We start from the raw sequence: 22,219 nt of genomic DNA, 5'->3' as shown, positions 1-22,219 counted from the left end.
GAGTCATGCAACTGGAAATACTTTGTGTACAAATCTTAAACGGACTCATGAAATTTTATTTTTCATACTTTTTTCTTTCTTTTCTGTTTCATACTTTTTCACTTATATTTCTGATATAAATATATATATGATGGCTCTCAAGAGTCACAATGTATATTATAATTTTGTGTATATCAATCTTACATGGCAATTAAAAAAAATTAAAACATATTGTGTGATCACCAATATATTTAAAGCATTTCTGTATCCCAAAATGAATTAAGCTGTCAGAAGATAATGTGGTCTTGAGGTATAAGGGTAGTGATACAGAATTCAGGCAACTCAAATGCTGTGGCAGCTTTCCTTTAGTTTCTAGGTGTGTTCACATCTGTCATGTAAGTGGGATTGAAGGCATTTAGTCTTCATGAACCTCACTATAAAACAGCAATAGCCCAGTTAATGCACAGCCTCTGCCAACAAAAAGCATTTGAAAAAAAACCTGAAAATTGTTTCTAATTCCAGCATGTGACTTTTAGAAATTCTGAATTTCTTCCAGGCCTCCGATTGATTGCAAAACTGACACAATCTGCGCCAAAAAACCTCAACCTGCTCCTGTATTTGCTCTTGTTTCCATATAAGCTTTTGGTAAAGCGAAAGTTAGTGTCAAGTATTGCTGCTGTTGTTTCTTTAACCTGCAAACACATATTTAAGAGAAGAGGAAAGAATTATATTGCCAAAAAGGGGGGAAAAGCACCTGAGAATTCAGGATATTTCTCTATTAAGTGTCTTTTTGTTTATTTCTAGCTATATTAATAGCTAGATTGTTTATTTCTAGCTATATTAATAGCTAGATTAAGTGCAGAATTGCAAGACTTTGTCTCATATATCAAATGCAGAAAATAAACAGCTGATAGTCTTCTGTGTAAAAAAAAAATTATCATTTTTAGAAGTTGCTCAGAGTTAACAGCTGGAGATTTTGTTACTTTCTTTGGGTTTTCATGGAAAACGCTGCTTATTTCACATTGCAGATTGAGGATCTCAGAGGCAGGAGATTTTAATGGGGCATTTATCGTTCAGTTCTTTATTCTCAGTTCATATCTTAGACTAAGTATCTGACATGCAATGTCATTGGCACGTCTTACTGCTTATATGGAGTTCTGTAAAATCATCTGATGATTTTTGTCCACTTATCAATAAGCTATAGGTAGTGTCACTTCAAATTTTGTGAACAGTTCTCAGTTTGGAAACACAACTATGAATCGTTCTGCAAAATCTGTTGGACCTCATTTTATTCTGGAAAATGTCAAAACTTCATCTATTTCAAAGGCAGCTTCCTTACTGGGGCTTTTAAAACTGATTATTTTGTTTAGCTAACTTCTCTATCTCTCTGGAAATTTAAATTACCTTTCTCACAGGAGAATCAATTAGCAAGTTTGCCACAAATCTTTGAAGATGAAGGTTACAGGCTAACCAGGAGTTGTTAATAGGATTCAACATCTGTTTCTCCTGGCATGGAGCTGCCTTTAGTATGGAGTCCATGGAAAAGACTTGTTCAGTAAAGGCAGAAAGCTTCAGTAAAGCCATTTGATTCCATTGAATCAACCAGCCAAACTGCTATACAGTCAGTCTTTAGGTTTAACATGTTTTCAGAGCATTAAAAATCTGATTCTGTGTTCCTAAGTTTAGAAACTTCTGAAACAAAGTTTAATTTGTTGTGTGTTGCAAAATGTAGGATTTATGAACAGACATACAAATGGAAAAACTGACTAAAAATAGGGAAATCAACCCAGATTTTTGTAGAAATAATGCTGCTTATAAAAAAAAAAATTTAGGATTACATTTATGCTAATTTCAAAGTGGAGATCATGATGGATGTTAACTGTGCACCTTTTCCATGCATAGAACTGAAATAAAATTTAACCCCAAATTTCTTCTTTTACCAGAATGAGGTACCTCAACAAGTTCAACGGGGTTATTCTTGATTTACAGTAATGAATATGCAGCTTGATCTTACTCTTCGTGTTTATGACAGTTGAAGTACATGGATAAAAACTCTTAAGATTTTATTGAAGACTCAGGAACTGAAGCTTATAAAATGTGTAGTTGCCTCCTTGAACTTCACTCAGAGGCCTAAAACTGTATATCCCATACTATTATTCAAATTTCACATCTTCCATTCATTTCCAAGTTCTAGTTCTGCGGTGAGGAAGCAGCAAATCTGACTATGGAAATAATAAAAAATTGATCTATGAGCATTTATGTGGGTTTCTTTAATCCAAAAAAATACATCCTTTTTTAGTAATTCATGACACTATGTAACTGTATTGGGGGGAAAAAAAGACATTATTTCTGGATTGTATTGCAGCATTACAGGCAGATTTGGTTTCAGATTTCTTAGAAGTTCTCCATTTAAAATTCAAGTATTATTACTGTTGTTACAGCTAAAGTTAGAAAAACCAGAAAGTCACTTATTTTCAGAAAAAGCACAGTTGAAATTCTTCTCATGGAGCCCAGAAAATTTAGGGGGTCAGGATCAGTTACTCTTCCTGATGAAAACACAAGTGTTCAAAAATGTGTATGAATAATTAATTCCGCATACCTTCTTTGATGTGTTGTTTACAACCCTACCTTGATTTTATGGAATTTGATGTGCTGTTTGGATTATTTGCTGGAGTGATTTCCTTGAGCAGTCTTTAGATGACCTGTGATTTGGGAGTAATTGATTGCAAGTGTTCACTGCTAAACGTGTGCTTTGTTGCCTGTCACTGTGTTGCCCTCGCTGGTGTCATTCTCCAGCATCCAGAGGCAGTGTTTGCGATTTAAAATTTGTAGTTTGCCTCTCAAAAAGTTTGTTTCCACTTAAAATGGAAATGATTCAGTGAAACACACTGGTATTCTAGCTTGGTGGGATATTTATGAACATCAAACTCAAAAAGGAAGAGTGAACAGGCCAAATAAAAAATTCAGGCTGCTCCTTTATGCAGCATGATTCAAGCCCTGTTTTTACAAAAATATTTGCAAAAAAATGTCTATTTGTATTGGGTGGACATTCCCTTTTTTGGTCATTCAGGTCAAATGGCTTCAGATGCTTGACATATATTGCTGACATGCTGTAATATTGTTTGTTTGTTTCTCCCTGTTAGGAACTTCCAGAATGAGGGGCTGAAGGAAGGAGATTTCAGTTTTACTTGGAAGGTTTCAGAGAGGGTTTAGGCTTTGTGGTTGTCAGGATGTCTGTGTTTGGCCAAACGCTGTGTAGAGCAAGATTATGTGCAAATTTTAAGCTTCGTTTAAAATCCAGCAACAATATAATCTCTATCCTAAACCAGACTGCTTGCTCTGAAAGAATTCAAGTAATGTAAGCCTACAACACTAGCTCTTTCTCTCTGAAGCCTGTTAAACATAAAATAGTGAATTCATGGAGGGGGAAAAAAAGCTTTCACTACAAATCACAAAGGAAAATGGAAGAAGACAGTAAATTATACTCCTTGGTGTCTAAACATAGTTTGATTGTGCAGGGAATCCAGGAGTCAGACTGAGGGGATTTTTAGGGACTTCGTTTAGCAGCCAGAGACAGAAATGCCCTGTTTTCACCTGATTTTCCCAGCAGTCATTAATATCAAGCCTGGGGCAGATACGAATCACCCATTGTTCCTTCAAAGTTAGGAGCTGCCAGGGCTCACAGTTAACAGGGACAGTAAAACATCTCTTTGCAGTTTCACACTTCTAATTTGACTCCACTGGAGAAAGTCAAGCAGGAATTTACAGCAGACCAAGTTGGGTATATTTGAATGTATATTTAAATAGTAATTCAGCTGGATCAACAGGTGGCCTTGTTGTGAGGGATTGCTATTTATTGTGATTGTGAGGGATTTTGTTCTGCTGTTCTCAGCTCTCTGTGCTGGATTTACAACACAGAGCCCTCGTTAGAGTTTATGGCAATTCCGTACTGGAAATGCTGGAAAAAGAACCTGCCTGATGCCACTCATTCTGTAGCAGAAGTCTGTAGAAATTTACAGCACAGCCAAATATGAGATATAAGGGCAAGTCATTCACACCAAAGAGCCAGAAAAACATTTTAAGAGCTCTCTGAGGCATTTTTCTCTCCCTCTTCTGAAGACCCTATAGACTGTTCTAACAGTAATGACTTGTTGCTGTTAAGGATCTGTCAGTCAGCTACACATCCCAAGAAATGACCATGTGCCTGTATTTCTGTACCTTTAAAATAAATTTCATAGCTTAGGCTATATAATGAGAAAAAAGAAAAGCATTTCAGCAATGCGCTGATATTTTTTTGCCTGCAGTGGTTTGGTGTTGGGAAAAATTAAATTCAGGAGCATTGATACACCCAGGCATAAGATTTATTACCCCACCAGGATGCTGAAAAGATATAAGCCCCTTAAAAAGCATGTTCTGAGGGGCAGTAAAAGGAGTAGGGAAGACTGAAGGACTGATCTATGGGGCAGTTGAAATGTTATTTGCTCATTATTCTAGAGGAAGCTGTGGTAAATTCTTTTTACCAACGGGCAACATGGAGCTAGAAAACAAGAAATCCAGAATGACATTTAGAGAGGTGTATCATCATTGTTTTCTCCTTTGGTTATTTGTATTACCCCTCTTCATTTCTCCAGCTCTCCTTTTACTCCAAAGAGTAGTGATAACCTTGTTATTTGGAGAGTGTACAAGCATCATGTGAAGGCCCTTGGGAAAAGCAAATGTGCCACCCTAAGGGTTGAATTGTATTTTTAGGGACCAAGTTACAAATTCTGCTAAGAATACTGTAAAAATGGGCATGAAGAAGTGGAACTTCAAAGACTTTTATCTTTAAGGTCCAGGGATAATCAAGTAAACATAATAGCTCTAATTCGCCTTGGCATGTCATTTATTTCCTAGTCTCCTGTTGATACACACATATGATTCTGATTGCTGTAGAAGATAAATCTAAAATTTGCTTTCCATGCCACCTGTTGTTTTTGAGGCTGTTTTTCTCTTGAGATAGGAGATGGCCTTCTTGTTAGACCCGAATTCTGTGCCTCAGCTTGCCATAATCATAAAGCCCGTAGTGTGTTCAAACGAGGCTCAGAGGTTTGCTCCCTCACAAAGAGCAATTTAACTTTACAAAATCAGCTTTTAATTACCTAAAATTTGCCACAGGAAATTACTTTATGTTTTTTTAAATGCTTTCCCCCTTAAAAGAAATGGACTGTGGAAGGGAAAGTCCAGATTAAAAAACTGAAGGTTGGTTGTGTTGCTTGAAGGAAGAGATGGAAAGAGAGGGGCTCCTACAGTACAAAGTGGATACAATACAAAGATTGTATGTGGACAACTCCTCTGTGTATTTGCAGAAATACCACCCTTCGTGCAGGAGAAGTGGCAGGACATTTTTGTTTTCTTTGTCTCAATTCCTGGATTTTACAAGTTAGTGTATATCTCTTTCTTGCCAGGCAGCAGCCAACCAGAGATGACATTTTCATGCTTTATCAGGAAGGGTTCTAATTATGTTTTCAGTGGTCTTTGTTGCTATCTGGTAATAGCACAGCAAAAGTTTCCCTGTGCTGTGACAAAAAGCTGTGCTAATGATAATAAACTATGGTTCTCCTCACTACTGCAGATGGCTCAAAGGTTAATTCCAACTGTTAAAGTAATGGGCACATCCAGAGAAAGCTTTCAGCAATAGGGCATTTTGTAACTGGCATCTCACTGTTAAATTTGTCTCTCTAACCTGAGTCTTGCTGATATTTTTTTTTTTTGAAGGCAGCACATGTCAGTAAATACAACTGTGTAGACAGGCACACAGGATGAACAGGATAGAAATTCTTTCCATGGCTGTTGAAAGATGACATGTTAGGGTATATCATAGTCAAAGTGACAAAGTAAAAAGAGTTTAAAAAAAAAAAAGGAGGGGAGAGAAGAAAAGATTTAGAGAAATGTTCTATTTCACTTCCCCTGAGCAAACATGTAATTTCCATGATTTCTTTTTAATGGCTCTCTTCTGAAACTGGTAGGTACTGATTTATGAAAAGCTGTAAAAGATCAGGTGGAACTCTGCAGGACGTCGTTTACAGCTGCACGGATTGCAACCCATCTAATTTGTCTAGTAAAGTGTGAGCTCATGGCGCACATCACCCAGACCATAAATTTCATGTTCAGACCTTCTGTCTTGGGGCTGGGTCAGGGGGAAAAAACCTGCCAGTGCGTGCAGATGCTCTGAAAGCCCAGCTTTCCCTTGGTGCGTGTGAGGAGACATCACAGACTCTTCGTAGCAAGGCAAATTCCTGTTCATTGATAAACAGTCCAGATGTCCTCTCTGAGGAGGAAAGTAACTAATTTTTGTTTGGATTCCTACAAGAAGAAAAATGATACTTTACAGTGCTGGTTATTCTGAGGTCACTTGCATTAAAATTAGGTCATATTTTTTTGTCATGATGATACTTTGATCCAAGTAATAAACATAAAAGCTCTTTTGGGCCATTCTTAATTCCTAATCCTAGAGACCTGTTCTATTTCAACTTGTTTATACTTTTTTTTTCATTAGTGATTCTTGAGTCAGACCTTGTTTTATTAGTCTTAAGTTAAAAGAGCATACTAGCTGGGGCAACAAAAAAAATCCATACTTTATCATTAAGAACACTTCATAAATACTCTTAATTAATGTCTTGGGATTCCAGACAGTATACTCAGAAAACTATAAATAAAAAGCATTAGCTCTTCATGGGCCAAACAGTAGTCAACAAAATGCAGGCCTTATAGCTACTGATTAAAATTATCTTGGGCATGATTATCAAGCCTGAGCCTTTAACTGGAGGGTGTTTAAAGTTGGGTATCAGGGAGGTGTCTAAGATATGGTTTAGCATGAGAACAGTACATGAATGTGCTGCCTCTTCTGATCTCAGCTCAGTCTTCGTGTCAGTGCAGATATGCTGTGCTTTCCCTTCTTTAGTGTTTTGAGGGCAGGGCAGGTTTCTGGTGTCTTCTATTGCTTTTTTTATGTTTCTTACTGATTTCTTCATTGTTGTCTCTAGTAGAGAACTTGGATACAAATTATGGCAGTTCAGAATCCTTCATGAGCATCACATTAATTTCAAAGGCAGAGGATGATTTGGTTCACTTCTAAATTATTTGTACGATATCCCTGTGGAAGTTTCAGCCTCAGAGTGAGCATCAGCTTTAAACTAGGCATGGAAATTGCATTTACGTTGACTGAGTGTATTTTATAACAAACCTCCTTATTTCTGCCCCTGTGCACTGCAGAGTGCAAGTCTCGTGCCATTACATTTGTCTCCACACATTCATTTAACATTTGATTTTTAGGCTTCGTACTATTTTTTTAAAGCCACTAGTGTTTTACTATTTGGGCTCTAACTTAGTAGCAGCATTTAGGATTTTTCAGTGGGCTGCAATATTCTGAATATTGATATAAATTCTACCAACATGGTCGACCTGGAGCCTAGAGTGTGCATCGTTTGTCTGTTGCTTTGGACTAAGTGAATCACACTATATAATCTAAGTCTTGTCTTTGTTAATGCTTTGTTTAAATGAGCATTTAATGAATTGGTGATGCTTCAGGCATGAGAGGCTGGTGCTCTTAAGCATGATGATGACACAGCATTCGTCAGAGCTGCTAGCATCAGTACAGTTCATTTGTAGCTTCCACAGATGAACAGCAAAGCCCCATCCAGCCTGGAAGCTCTTGTTTAGATCTAAGTTTAGATACAAAATAAATCTGTATGTATCCCTCCTCTCTAAGTTTCATTGCATTCCTTTTTTATTTATTTCAGGCCATCAAATCTTCTCCTGGACCAAAGCAACATTGACATTTCAGCCTTCCGTACGACGGGGGATTGGCTCAATGGTTTTCGGACAGGGCAGTGCAAGGACATTTTCACGGGGGTGGAGTACAGTTCCTGTGACACAATAGCCAAGATTTCTACAGAGTAAGTTGGAATGGGCTGTGGCTCTTCATCATCTGTTTTGGCTGAAGGTACAAGTTTAAAACATAAGCATAAGAGTAGTGGTTTTATACAGAGTTACCAATTGTTAGCTAAAATGTTCTTGCATTTAAAGATACAAAAGCAAATTATTGTAGTTCACTACACCTGCAGGAAACCTGTGCAAATACCATGGTCCTATAGCTTTTTCTCAATAGAGACAAGGAAATTCCCTCTTTCTTTTGAAACAGTAGCACATTAATCATCTGGTAACCAGCATCACTTTATTTTACTCACAGTTTAGGAGTTTCTCTCTTGATTTTTTTATATTCTGCCTTTTATATGAGCGTTTCTTCACAGCTGGTACATGTGCCAATCTTTTCCTTTATTGCCCATCCCATATTCCATCAAACCATGTGAGATAGTGTATACTCTCTGTAACTGTTTTCTTCCTGCATGTTAATAATCATTCATGGGCTGAACTCCCTCCTGCCTCCAGTTTTGACATTTAAAACCTGATACAGTGGAAGTTTACAACTGGCAATGTTATTACATTTGAAATGCAATCCACCTTTGTTCTAGTGACAAGGGAGAGTAGGGTATCTTTCTGCACCTGAAAATGCATCAAGTACAGATATGAAGTTAAGGCCAAATGAAATCTTAATTCCTTGCTGGGCTAGCTGGATACACAAGTTATGAAGAAGTAAGCAGCTGTGGGTACCAACAATTTAAACACATCAATGCCATTAATTACTGTATTATTGCAACTATAAAAAGGGTGCTAATGGCTTTTTATAACAATTACCCTTTGGGGACAGTGCAGAAATCCTCTAGGAATGCCCAATTTCCTGTGAGCCACTGGTTAATTAGCCCTTCACAAGTGTGAAACCACTTTGTGTTGTACAAGGTACAATGAGACTGGACCTTCTGGACAAACAAGAGGTGAAAGACAGGGTGGACAGTGGAAGCTTAGCCATGTAGCCCTACGTCTTAATGCTGATAGCAGAGTTCAGAGGAACATTCAGAGGGCTCAGAATATAACGGAAAATGTCAGCAGTGCCCAGGAAAAGCAATCAGGTTGACAGGGGGATGGAGGTGTTAGAGAGGCTGGCCCAGGAGTGAACCCTTTGCCCCAAAATCCCAATGCTTGTATCACTGGAGAACACTATTTCATTGTCTTCTCCTCCAGGTAAGCAAACACAACAAGACTAAATGAGGTTCAACTCTTTTTTTGTGTCACCCTTTTATCATACAGTGGCTCAGTATTTTTCACAACAGGTGCTTGTGTTTCAGCAAATGACTGTACCTGGAGGCTCCTCCAGTGCAAAATGAGCAACTTGATTGCTGTTTGCTCAGATCAGTGCTGGGAAACAGAGACAGTATTTCACTCACAATAATTCTTCTCTTTTTTTCCAGTGACATGAAGAAAGTTGGAGTTACAGTTGTGGGGCCTCAAAAGAAGGTCGTTAGCAGTATCAAAGCTCTAGAAACTCACACAAAGAACAGCCCTGTTCCTGTGTAAGGTACCAAAATGATGTTGCTCAGGAGAGAAAAACAGAGAAAGTTGCATCACTGGTCAAAAGTGATGGCTGATAAGCAGCAGAATTTAAAGGAGCTCTTTGCAACAGCTTTGGAAACGTAATGGTTGAGATTTCAAACCACTGAGACACTCAAGTATTGAATATAAATGCCTTAAAAATAGGAGCAAACTTGTTTTCTATCTGTCAATCCTAAAGGGTGGGTGCTCTTGATGACTGTTAATACAGACGACAAATTTCAAAGAAAAAAATTGTTAAAAAAAATTCTACCAAGTAAAAATCAGTCTTACTAAAACCTAGAGCATTTGAATTTAAGTGACTGAATAACACAAAAAGCAAACGTGGACATAAAAGCTGTGTATTTGATCTATACAGCAAACAAGAAGAAATAAGACTTGCAGTATTTTTATACAGAAGAGATCTGTAACAGGTATTTTATTTCTTTAGAAGCAAGGAAATAGAGGACTATACCTCACAACCTGCCTGGCCATATTACTATAATGTCATTGTAACATGCTATTTCAGCTTCAGGAAGGAACACAGAAATAAAGTTGTAGTGACTTTGAGTTAGTTGACAAAAGATTTTCACCGTTATGTTACCTTGCCTAACTGTGTTCATTTAAATAGAAACAAGTCTTAATTTTTAATAGGCTTATTTATTTTCTTGGGTTTTGGTTTGGGTTTTTTTTTTCCCATTATTGTTTATATTTATGCTTAATACCTTAACCTGGCTGTATTATTGCAAGTGCCAAATGTTTTCAAAACTTCATTGGTTCCACTGAGAAATTGTCTGAGGGTTAATTACTAGAAATTTTATACTCATAATGCATGAAATACAGACGGAAAGAAAGATGGTCTTTTTCCAGCTCTGACAGTAGACAAAGCATGTGGACTTGTTGGGATTTCTTCCATTTGCTGTGAGTGGTATTTTAAGCCAGGCTTGAGTTTTGCCATTTGGTGTGTATCAATCTCTAGATCAGTATCTGCCCGACTCAGGCACATCTCACTTCCCAAAAGTCTGTTTTCATGCCTTAATAAGGACCCTTATTCTTAGGTTGTGTTCAGGTGTATCTGCCTAGAAAATATAAAAAAAGAGCAAGATTGTTGCATCCTGCATTAGCTGATGATACCTTTTGAGTTCACTGGGAGATATTCCATTTGGAAGGCTCTGCTCCCAGTTTCTGGGAATAGGAGGTGTTACTACAGACACAGGGAGTTATGCTGAGGTGATGACTTGCAGCCAGGGTGGAGTAGGGATTGTTTAAAAGGATGACTTAAAACTGTGAAGTGGGGCTTTGGATTGTAATTTTTACATACATCTGATCTAGAACACCCCCTGTCCAGGTGCTGCATCCTGTAGGGGACCTGAATTTTGGCACGGGCCCTTGGGCACCTGTTCCTTGAAAGAAAGCAGGAAGGAGCCTGTCTTAGGAGAATATTCACATCTCTCAGTGGAAAAAGGAAACTGGGAGGTGGGATGTGAGAGGCCTCCCCCATCTTCAGCATCTTCCACTTAGCTTCCCAACTCCTAAGCTTAGGGAAGAATAGTTTCTCGGGTTTGTGGGGCTGAAATTGTTCTTTCTGGGTCCAGGACTTATGAAACATAGAGACACAACATTTAGCTGACATTACTAAATAGAAGCAGAATTAGGACTTCCTCATGCGTGCTGGCAGTAAGCAAACTGTAAAGGATGGATTTGAAACACACTCGCAGGGATAATAATTAGGAATACCCTCTGAAAGACGACATGAATAGATTTTAAAGTAAGTTGAAATTTAAAAGAAAAAAGAAAACGGAAGGAACATTAAAATAAGCATTTAAGATGTAAAGAACACTTCTCTGATCTGCCACGATCTGTGGCGAAATGCAGCATGCTGAAGAGAAAAGCTGTGTTTTCCCTTGCTTAGTTCATTCAGAATCTTTCTTTTCTTTCAGGTTGAGACTGCTCTGACATCATGACATTACCCATGAATTTAAGTCACCAAAATCCATTTGCAAAACCTGATCTGTGTGGGGACAGCTTTTTTAACACATTCTCATGACATTTCTCTTCAGCTTCATTATGCTGCTGGAGGGTGGGAGCAAGGGGGCTGGGGTTGGGGGGGCATACATCTGTGAAACACTCCTGAAAACCAGAACAGTCTTAGAGTTTTAGATGATGACTGAAAACTTTGCACCAACCACCCTCAATTTCCTCCTGTCATGTATCATGTCGTGTTCCTTGCCCACTGTTTAGGCATGCTCAGCATAAAGATTAAATCTCACTGATGCTTGGGAGAAAAAAAAAAGAGATTCAATTTTGCTTTTCTTTGCTGTTAGTAGAGAGTTTTAAAATACATTTATTTTTTCTCCCTGTCAAGAAGTTGATTTATACTGTAAGTGGCCTCTGTTGCAAGCATCTATACTCCCTGTCCCTGTGTACATATGTATACATAGCAGTGTACAATTCTTCATTGTGGAGTAGAGAAACTAGAATTTGTGTGGCCATCTTCCTGTACAGGACTTGCATCATTTATTGACATCAAGCAAAAGGCAACTGCATAAAATGACATGCCCTATTATTGGTTTTGTATCTTTAAATATAGTTTCCATTTTTATTTATTTCTGTTAACATATCTAGTTTTTTGTGCTGTAACTTAGCATTCAATAAGCAATGTATAGATGTGATTTGATTGGCAATATGTATTTACTTTAACTTGTATTTCAAAGCATTACTTACTCATTTAGATTATATTGTGCAATTGTAGATGACCTCTTACTAATGTAAAATGATTTGTAGTGGAAACATTTATATTTTTATAATAAACATAATGAAAGTATTTTTTACATACTGGAATACTGAGATGATTGCTTGGAGGACAAAGTAAATTTATTTGATTAGTGTGATAAAATTGTAATTAAATATGGATAAATTCTGAGTGTTAAAGCATGGGTTCAGAGTGAAAGCTAGATATTACCTATATTATCTATTAAAAGAAACAAGCAGTGCAGGTTTTAACTAAACAGACCAGCATTTGTGCTTAACTGACCTTCAAAGACTTTACTTTCTCCATGGATACTGAAAATCATCATCTTCTACAGCCTGCTTATGGGATATTGAAAAAGCTGTCATTTATTTTAGTTTTGTCAAGTATTTCCAAATTTTTGGGGTTTTTTCCTCCCTTGCCAGTGGACCTCTCTTCATCTTATTACTATGTTGAATCGAGTAAAAGATGTACTTTTGGACAAAATAAAATAGCCCATAGCTTACTGTAATTTAACCCCATGACCATTTCTTGCCTCTGAGTATCTGTATTAGATATTTAGCCCGGGTTTTATGTCCCCACCAAGTTGTTTCTTTATGCTTCACAAAAGTACAGGGTCTTCAAAAACACCAACATGCAACACTCAGGAATTCTTTCCCTAGAAAAATAGGAGTGTTTTGGATGTTTGCCAGTTCCTTGAATTTACAGAGTAATTTCTGTACCATAAATGATTTTGCATGCTTTTGTATACTGCTCTGCTCATTGGTGCAAAAGAATGAATGACATACCTGTCCTGGAGTCTGTAAGTTGATAAATTTATGGACATGGGCGTAACATACTTTTTTTTGGCATTTTCTTGGTATCTTCAATAGAAATGGGAATCACAGAAAAGTGGCCCAGAACTGACTTGACTTCAAAGGACAACAGCTGGACTGAGATCCACTTGTTCTTCCTAGCACTGGTGTGACTCATGCTGTGCTGTAGGGGATACATATGGTGTCATTTTTACTTCTAATGAGTGGATTATTATAATGCGATATTTGAAAGACAGGGAAGCAGCTCTGAGAGTCTAAACTATGCAGTGTACAAACCATTTTCACTGTGAATAGCTTTCACTTTAGGAGCTGTGTTGCACTGACCTGTGTCTGTCCCTTTATGTTTACTGGGACATTGTATTTGCTTTATAACCTAAAGGGCACAAGGGTTTGGTGTTTTTATAACTGTTGCCTTTACTGTAAAACAGTTTAGTACTCGCAGCCAGTTCTGGAATGGCAAGTAGGATGCATTGACATGAAGAGCAGCAGAACCTTGTTTCAGCCCAAATCTCAAGAGATAAATTGCTGATAATAAGTTCCACAAATTCGGATGTGCTTGTTGTGTTTTCTTAGTAGTACCCAAAAGGTGCTTTTCCACTTTGCATTTCTTCTCAACGATGATGCCCAGACCTAGATATCTATACCACTAAAAGCCCAAGCAGTGCCAAATGAATCAATTACTTCTGCTGTCTCACATATGCCACTCCTGTTAGTTCAGACAAATATCCATACTATTGACTTTCTTTCATTTTCTCAGCGACTCTGATTCCTCAGATCCTTCCCAAACTATCACTGCCTGGTCAGTAATTCCCCATTTAATATGTGTTACTCGTTCCTTTTTCAGTCCTTGGTCCAATCTTTGGTATTCTTAATGAATTTTACTTTGCCTATTTAAAAATATTTATCCTAGAAAGATTTCTCGCAGCCCTGATTCATTCACACGTATAAACATGCACATGCTTATCATTCCAGGTTACTAATGCAAATGGTGAACAGCACAAAACACAAAGGACAGCTTTCTCCTGGCTTCTTCATTGTGTTTTTCAGGTGGCCAGACAGCCTGATAAAGGAAGAATACTCAGTACACGGAATTTTTCAGCTCACTCTACTTTCACATTAAAATGATTTCATAATAGCCCATATTTCCCCAGTTAGCTCATAGAATGTCTGTGGGACAGCACCAGAAGTCTTAGTAAAGACAGATAAATCACATCTACTACTTTTTAGATTATCCTGTCACAGAAATGAATTAGATGTGTTTGACATGATTTGTTTATTCTTGACAAATCTTGGTTTGTTTTTTAAGACCTTGTAATCCTCCAGCTGCTTAGAAATGTATTGTGTGAGATATATATCTTTTGGTATTTGAGGTTAGCGTACCTACTCTGTAATTGCCTGGCTCTGCTTTTCTCCTCTTTTTAAAGCTGAAGATGATCTTTGCTCTTCTCCAGTTGCCTGGACCTCCTCCAAGAGAATAAGCAGTAGCTGCCCCTGTGTCTCTTAAGTTGCTACAGCAAATCTCTCAGACTCTGCAAACCTGAATGCATCAATCACTCTGTCTGACTCCCAGGATTCCTAATTGTGAAACAGACATAAAATACACACATACAAATGTTGTTACTGCATGACTAGGTTATGTTTTGAATTTTTGCAATCAAGCAACTACTGTCTTCATTAAAGAAGCATTTGGTTAGCAAATGTCATTATTTCCACTGTTTAGGATCATTAGAAATCTTTTAATTCACTCTATTCTATCCACATAAGGGTAAAAATACCATTTATCTCCATCTTCTTCTACCCAGTTAATCCTAATATTCTTAGAAAGTTCAGCTTTTAAATTTCTTCAGTACAGTGAGTTTACTCACCGTGGATTTGTAATTAATTCTGAGTTTAGTTTGCCAGCCTTTAAGAAGTGTATGTTTGCAAAAGGGTCTGAAACAATCAGAGTTTTATTCTTAATATTTGGGGATCTAGGGAAGCAGGTGCTGAGTTTTTATCTGATTCATCACTAAGCTGTGTGTAAGCAACAACAAAGCACATCTGTGTGTAAAGCATCAAACATGAGGTCTTGGGCACCCACAGATATCATTTTCATGTGTATATACGGCACCTGTGGGTATATAAAATGCATTTTCCCAGAAGAAGCTATGTTGTAGCTGTACATTGAAGCTGCTTCTCAGCTGGCAAAGTACATAGCCTCAGTGACCCTGAGCAGCTGTGAAGGTGCTGCCTCTTCAATGCCCAGCCAAAGCAGCATCCGCCTTAATAATGCTGTGATCCTCATCCCAAATGCTCCTGAGGCATCAGCCCAGCCCTCCCCACAGGGCTGGATTTCTCCTCTTGGCACAAGGCCTGCAAGGACAAAAAACTGTGTCAGTCTCACTGTCTTCATGGGAGCACAGAGTAAAACATTTAATATTAAGGTACTGGGCAGAAAGAAACCAGAAAAACATATAAAAATGTTAAAACCTATTTGTTTAAATGAACAAGAAAATGAAGGGCAGGTAGCTTGTTGCCACAGTCTGATCGGGGATTCAAATAAGCATCTCTGATGTTAATTTTCTGTCGGCCGCCCTCCCCACCCAGCAGAAACAGTGCCTTGGTATAGTTTAGTTTGAAGCATTTTATTTTCACAGGATGGTTCACTCCTTTCACTTTCCCTACCGTCAGAGCTCATGCAATTCAGCAGGGCCCAAATTAGGCTCAAACCACAAAAGTTTTGTGTGTCCCAGCATTGCATTTCTCCTGCAGACTTTCCCTGGTACCTGCTGTCCCCTGCTGTCCCCACCAAGCATCGTCCTGATCCCTCCTCCCTGTGCTGGCAGAAGCGTCTCCCCGTCTGCTGTGTCTTACAGACCAACCTCCCAGAAACCCCAAAAATCAGGATGGGAGATGACTTAGGAGATGTTTTAGAGTTAAAGCAGTATTTCAGGAGTTTCACTTTTGCTTGCCTTGCTGCGCTTCCCTTTTCTGATCTTGCGCCATACAAGTTTATCCATGTGAATCCCACCAGACATTGAGATTTGCCTGTGACTTTTTTTACCCCCTATAAACGAAATTCAGTGTAGACATTTCCTCCTACTCAGGATTTAGAGTGGTAGAATAATAATTTTAGCTAGGAATGGTGTGGTTTTAATAAAACAGATGATGACTAGAATAAAAACAAAGAATATTAAAAAAAAAAAAAAACCAACACAACAAATCCACTTAAAATGAAGGTTACTGAGGTGAGTATTTTTTCTTTAGCTCATAATTTGGACACAGGCTGGTAAAGTAGGGATCCTGTGTATTGTCCCCATCTTTTCTGCATTATCTGGGTGGCTTTTTGCACAGCTACCTGGATATTTTTTAGCAAGTTTGATCACTGCTAAAACATGCAGCTTCCCCTCAGGCTGGTTGTCAGCTAACCATTCCCAACTTTTAGCATGCCCCTTTAAAGTTGCATCAGCTTTTATTATTTAACTATTTTTAATCTCTTTCTTTCACTCTCATAAAGGTTTTTTGTTGGGATTTAGTTGAGGACTAACCAGAGCTCTCACTTGTATATACTTAAAAAAAAAAATTCAGCCTCATTAACTGAGTTAATACTTGCCTAATTGTAATAGTAAAGCAATAAAATTCAATCCCTACAACAATGTGATACTGTAACTTCCTTTCTTCTAACTGATGGAGCACCAGGCTACCTGCCAAGGAGCTCAGATGGAAATAGGAAACAATATGAACAAATAAAATCTTTCTGAGATTTAGATATCGATATTTTCTTAAGTATTTGGCTTGGCTCTTTTTTTTTTAATCTTCTGTCATTACTTGATTCATTTTTCTTCTGTTCCCAACTTCTGTCATTGTGCATGGGGGTTTTTGGAGAGAGAGGAGTTGGCCCACAGAAAAATTATTTTTCTGCCCCTTTTTACCTCTTCCTCATATACTCTCCCCTTCATATAAGATTTCATAGGATTTTCTTGAAAGACCAAGCCTATCAAAGATACCAAAAATGTGTATGTGAACACCTCTCCGCCATGGACTGTATAAAGAACTGTTACTAAGCCAAAGAAATAATTAGATTCCTTCAAACATATAAAATAATATAAATAAAGATCAAATTGAAGTAAACCTCTGTCCGTGGCACCAGCCAGCAATCAGAATTGAAGAAACCAAAGAACCCTTTCTCTGCAGTCTCCCTGCTTCAGTGACCAGTTTTCACTGGTATCTGTTAGGTGCCTTTTCAGAGGAATCCCTTTCCTAGGAAATCTTCCCTAGCCCAAATCTTTACCTTTAGTAAAGTCAATCACTAGCTGTTACGTGGCCTTTTAATGAGACCATGTGATGATTTTGGCTACAGCCTTTTGCTGCTAAGTGCCTGCTAAGGGAGTGCTAAAATTACGGATTAAATACTTTGAAATGAATCAATGGTCAAAAATGTCTTAGTGGCTTTCCCAAAAGGAAACTTTTAAACCTAATTCTACTATTCTATCATTTTATCAAGACTTCTTTCTCCAAGTAAGTGTTCTTGTCACACTGTAAAACATACTGAGTTTGCTGTGACAGGTCTATGTGTAGATGGTCCAAGTTACTATGATCCTGAAGCTATAAAAGTTTTAAAGTATTCTTAAAACATTTAAAAAATATTTTTAAAAAATATTTTTTAAATAGTTAACAAATAAAAATTGCACGGGCATGAATCACCAGATATATGAAATTCACTTATTGTTTTAAGCTAAATGTTAGTCCTGTATCGTGAGGGAGACATTGCCACTACTCTGCAGAAAAACTACATCTTCCAGTACAAAGGAACCTGAAAAATCTCAGAAGAGTTGTCAGAAATTTCACCTACAGTTTATGAGAAGCTGATTAATTTTCCAGTGGGAGAGTAAGAGAAAAAAAGTATCTGGTTGTGTCCCTGAAATACCAAGCTCAGTAATATCAGAGGCAGAAGCAGAGGACTCAGGGGGAGCATTCCTGTTTCCTTCATTTAGCCTTAGCAGAGGATGGACACAGGGCTAAAGTTACCACTCTCCCCAGAGATGTTGTGCAGGGTCTTGGATGTGGAATGGGACATGCATTAAAATCTCTTTACAGAGCATAAAAGTGTAAGACTCTTGGAAGAAAATATATTGACTCTTGTGTCGTTTAAGGGTTGTGGCATTTCCAACCTCTCAATAATTGCCTAGCTCTTTGCATTTGTGAGAAAGCAGAATGAGATGTCTTAAAAGGGGGTTCTGCGTATTGTAAAAGTCCAACTGGAGCTTGAAGAAACACCCCTGAGACTTATTGCTACCATTATAAGCTTAGAGTAATGTGCACATATTTTTCTTTTTAGGCCACTCACTTACTTACTTCAGAGGTAAAAAAAAATGAGAAAGGAGAAAGAAAAGAAAAAAAAAATTCTGTTAATTTTGGGGTGAGTTTTTTTCTTTGTTTTGATCTTCCTGGGTCAGAAGCACCAACGTGTGGGCACAGTCTCCTGCTAGCTGGGGGTAAGACCCAGCCACCACATCTGTCACATCACACACAGTGGTGCCACAGTCTCTGGGAATCTGAAAGGCCTGATTTCACTGCGGGGCTGGGATTTCCAGGACTGCTTCCCAGCTGCAAGAGGGCCCAAAGCAGCAGCTCTGTGGGAAGGCAGCAAGGGAGGGGACTTCAGGCTGCAAACAGGAGCTCGGTGTCAAGCTTCCATGTGGGTTACCAGCACCTGGCACTACAACTCCCCAGCCCTTGTCAGGACAATGCCAGTTTTGGCAATGCAAAGTAGTGAATGGTGGTAGAATTTCAAGGAAAAAGCTCATCATTTGAAACTCATTACATTTCATTTTCTGTTTATATCTGTGTGCCTCAGCAAGAGAGGAAAGCCAAGGCAACAGCGCAGACTTTTCTAAATGCCTTGTTAGCTTTGGTTCATGTTGGTTTTGTCATTGTATTTTAAATCTCAGGTCTACTTTGTAGCTTAACAAGTGGAAATTTTCTCCCTTCTGCTCAAACTTCTTAATGTGCCTTAAGTCAGCTTTGTACAAAGGGTAGATATGACTCAATTACAGCAAAGAGGAAAATAAATACGGTGATGGTAATAATTCAGAAATTTTAACTTGGCTGGTAGCCGTGCTTCAAAATCAGCAGTAAAAGCAGTTCTGAAACGTTTGTCACCCAAGTTTTTTAAGAAAGCAATAGTCTGGGATCTCACAGAAGTCATTTGGTGTACTGAAGCATGGCCTGAGGCAGAAAACCTCTCGATCTTTTCTCTTCAGACTATGTGATTCACTTGGAGTCACAGAGCTCTTCCCACCCCTACACTTGAAAAGTCTTTGGACTAAAAGACTATCATGGTTCCCATTTCCCTGGTATGCTGGGCACAGGCAGATGCCAAAACTTGCTGGAGTTGTCTGAGGCAGACATTAACATTGCTGATGCCTGAATCAGGGATGATTCCCTCCCAGCGTGGTCCCTCTGCCCCTGGGCTGCTCAGCATTGCCTGTTTATTGTTACAAAACACTGACATACTGTGAGAGTCACAAAGTGGGGGAAAACCACAATTGCACATTGCTCTCCTGCTGCCCGTCCATGGCTTTTCTCTCCCTCTCCCTCAGCCCTCCACCCTCACCATTTCAGTAACAAGAACGACCTGTGCAATCTTTCAGCGAGAGAACAACTCATAGGAGGACAATTTCCTCTTCTCTGTTGTTGTATATAACTTCCCTTGGGTAGGTGAAAATTTTGGCAGTCTGTACAAAGACTAGCAGAGACTGAAGCAGAAGCTGTAATAGAGCTGTTATGACTTGACAGCCCTGTTTTGTAATGCACTGGGGGATTTTGTTACAAGTCAATTGTAGCTTTGAGAAATTTAAGAATATGACATGGGTTTGTATGGGGGTTTTTATGTTTATAAATGAAATTGCAGTAGATTTTAACAAGGAGACCATGGCTGTAGCAGGCTGGATGACTTAAAAAACTAAAATCAATCAAACAACTTGATTTTGTTGGTGAGTTTTTGCTCTGTAAGTGAAAATAAGTGTTTTTGTAGCTCTAATAATTTCACTCTTATTTCTTCAGGTACTGGGAAAACACTATTTTTATGCTGTTTGCTGACTGCATTGTTTTTTTGCTGAATTTGTGTTCAAAGAATATCTGTTAAAGATCATTTAATGTTGCCTCCCAAGGACCTTTCTCACTACAGTGTGTATCAGCAATGACCAAAAGCTTGAAGGAGGAATCCTATGGCTTGAGTAAAGGTTTTCACCTCTCCACTTACCTGTAACCTTTCTTTTTCTTGCATTAACTGAGGGAGATGATTATGGCAATTAAAGCTTCAGATCCCTGACTCCATGTGGTCATAATAGATCTTATTTTTATTATAAGAGAATGATTCATAGCAGTGAAAAGGAAAGGGACAACAAAACAAAAAAGTGTTTATCTGATTGTCCTGTTTTGAAACAAATGCCTCTGTCTTCATTTGGGAACTCAGAGTAGATTTTAAAATTTAGATCACAACAGCAACCCAGGGAGTTAAAAATAAAATATGTTTGGATTTGGGTTTTTTCCCCCCAAAGTTAGTGGACACTGGGAGTTGTCAATGAAGAAAATGTGATGCATGGAATACCATCAATATACATCACCCACCACCTCAGATAATACTAATTTTCTTAGTATATGATGCTGGGCAGCACCCTCAAAGAGATAAAAACCCAGCCTCCATCCTTTTTTCATTTTTCAAATGACTGAGTACATCTAGCTGTGGATTCCACAGCATTACCTTCGGGGGATTTTTTTAGACAATCCTGATTCTCAAGGCTTTGGAGGGTTTTCTTGTCCATGGAGCATAAAATTCTGAGGAGGCCAGAATAAAATCAGGATTTACAACCCTGCTGAAGGCTTGAAAAGACCTTCTGGGATGCCTGCCTCCACACAGGCCTCCAGAAGCCCAAGGGAAGAGAATGTGGATATTCATGCCCACCTGCAAAGAATTGGAAATTTCTAGGCTCAAACCAGATGTGTAACTGGAGTTTATATGACTTCCTGTGTTCCCTCAAATCCATGGCTTTCTGTCTGCTCTGGTACAGCCCTCATAGCAGAAACACTGAGGTGGGGACATCTGTAAACTTATTAGTTGCTTATCAGCTTGCTTTGGGGATAAATATTTTAGATTTTTCATAGAATATTGGAATTTCCACAAAGAGCATTTTGGTGTTTCATTGCAAGCCATGCACCTGCAAGGTGTTAGCACAGGAATATACAGAGAATACAGATCTATTCAGTACCATATAGTATGTTTATGTCACTTGTATGCATGGAAACATCTATGCCCTGCTCTGTGAGTCCTGGGAAACTGAAGAAAGATGAGTAGATGAATACTAGATTTATATTGAGTTCCATCACTTCTGCTTAACTCATGGGCCCATTTTTGAAGCTGGCACCACCAGAGCCCAGCAGTCTCAGGGCTTGGAGCACTGAGCAGTGCAGGTTCAGCCAGTGGAGAACTGACAATTTTTAAGAACTTATTAATGGGTCAGTTAACAAACACAACTAAATTAATCTGTTTTCCTACCTGGCATCATAGGGAGATTTGTTCACTCTTGGATACAGTGTGCAGCAAAAGATTGGTCTTGTGAAAGCCTCTTGCTGGACAGAAGGACATGAGAGGTTTGTGTCACCTGTGCAAACTTTGATGTCATGCCCTGACCCTTTTTTTTCTCTGTACAAGGAATTTCACAAAGTGCAAGAAGTATAAAACCTACCCAGAGGCAAAACATTTCCCACATAGCCTTGAACTTCTTTACTCTTCAGGATTTTTCTGACAAAGAGGACATGACTCCTTTGCAGTACAGTGGCACTGTTGCATCACCTGTGGTGTGCTCAGATTGCAGATGTGTCTCTGAAGGTGTTATGAAATCCTATTTTGTGTCTTGATTGAACTCCAATTCTACATTAGTTCCATTGGCACAGTTACTTTGTGGAAACCAGCATCCTGCTGAGAGGAGCTGGTGTACTGCACTGCCTTCCAGGACACAGCAACAGGGATGGCGAAAGCATGAGCTTCTATTTATTAACTGAGTGATACCATATGTAGATTCACTGAATGTTTACAAAGCTGTGTGGGTGGGTTGATCAAACATGCAGGGCCTTCCCCTTGGTTTAATTCCTGTTAACTGATGAGAGTGAAAAAATCCCAGCAAATCGAAACTAACTGGGCTGCAGTCAAACAGAAATAAAAAATGAAGACGAT

General features: G+C 38.6%; 1 protein-coding gene across 2 annotated transcripts in view; it reads left to right on the top strand.

Moving 5' to 3' along the window:
- Window positions 1-12,983, top strand: part of EPHA3 (EPH receptor A3) — a 206,701-nt gene extending 193,718 nt beyond the window's left edge. For both annotated transcript variants that reach the window (XM_032678131.1, XM_032678130.1), the window contains exons 16-17: window positions 7,758-7,913; window positions 9,324-12,983. In XM_032678131.1, the coding sequence (XP_032534022.1) occupies window positions 7,758-7,913; window positions 9,324-9,429 (262 nt within the window). In that variant the 3' untranslated portion in view covers window positions 9,430-12,983. The remainder of the gene's footprint in view (window positions 1-7,757; window positions 7,914-9,323) is intronic.
- Window positions 12,984-22,219: the final 9,236 nt, after the last annotated feature.

This window comes from Chiroxiphia lanceolata, chromosome 2 (assembly GCF_009829145.1).
Source record: "Chiroxiphia lanceolata isolate bChiLan1 chromosome 2, bChiLan1.pri, whole genome shotgun sequence".
In the NCBI taxonomy this organism is placed as follows: Eukaryota; Metazoa; Chordata; class Aves; order Passeriformes; family Pipridae; genus Chiroxiphia; species Chiroxiphia lanceolata.
The sequence above is the reverse complement of the archived record's forward strand: the minus strand, read 5'-3'. Positions and strand labels throughout refer to the sequence as shown.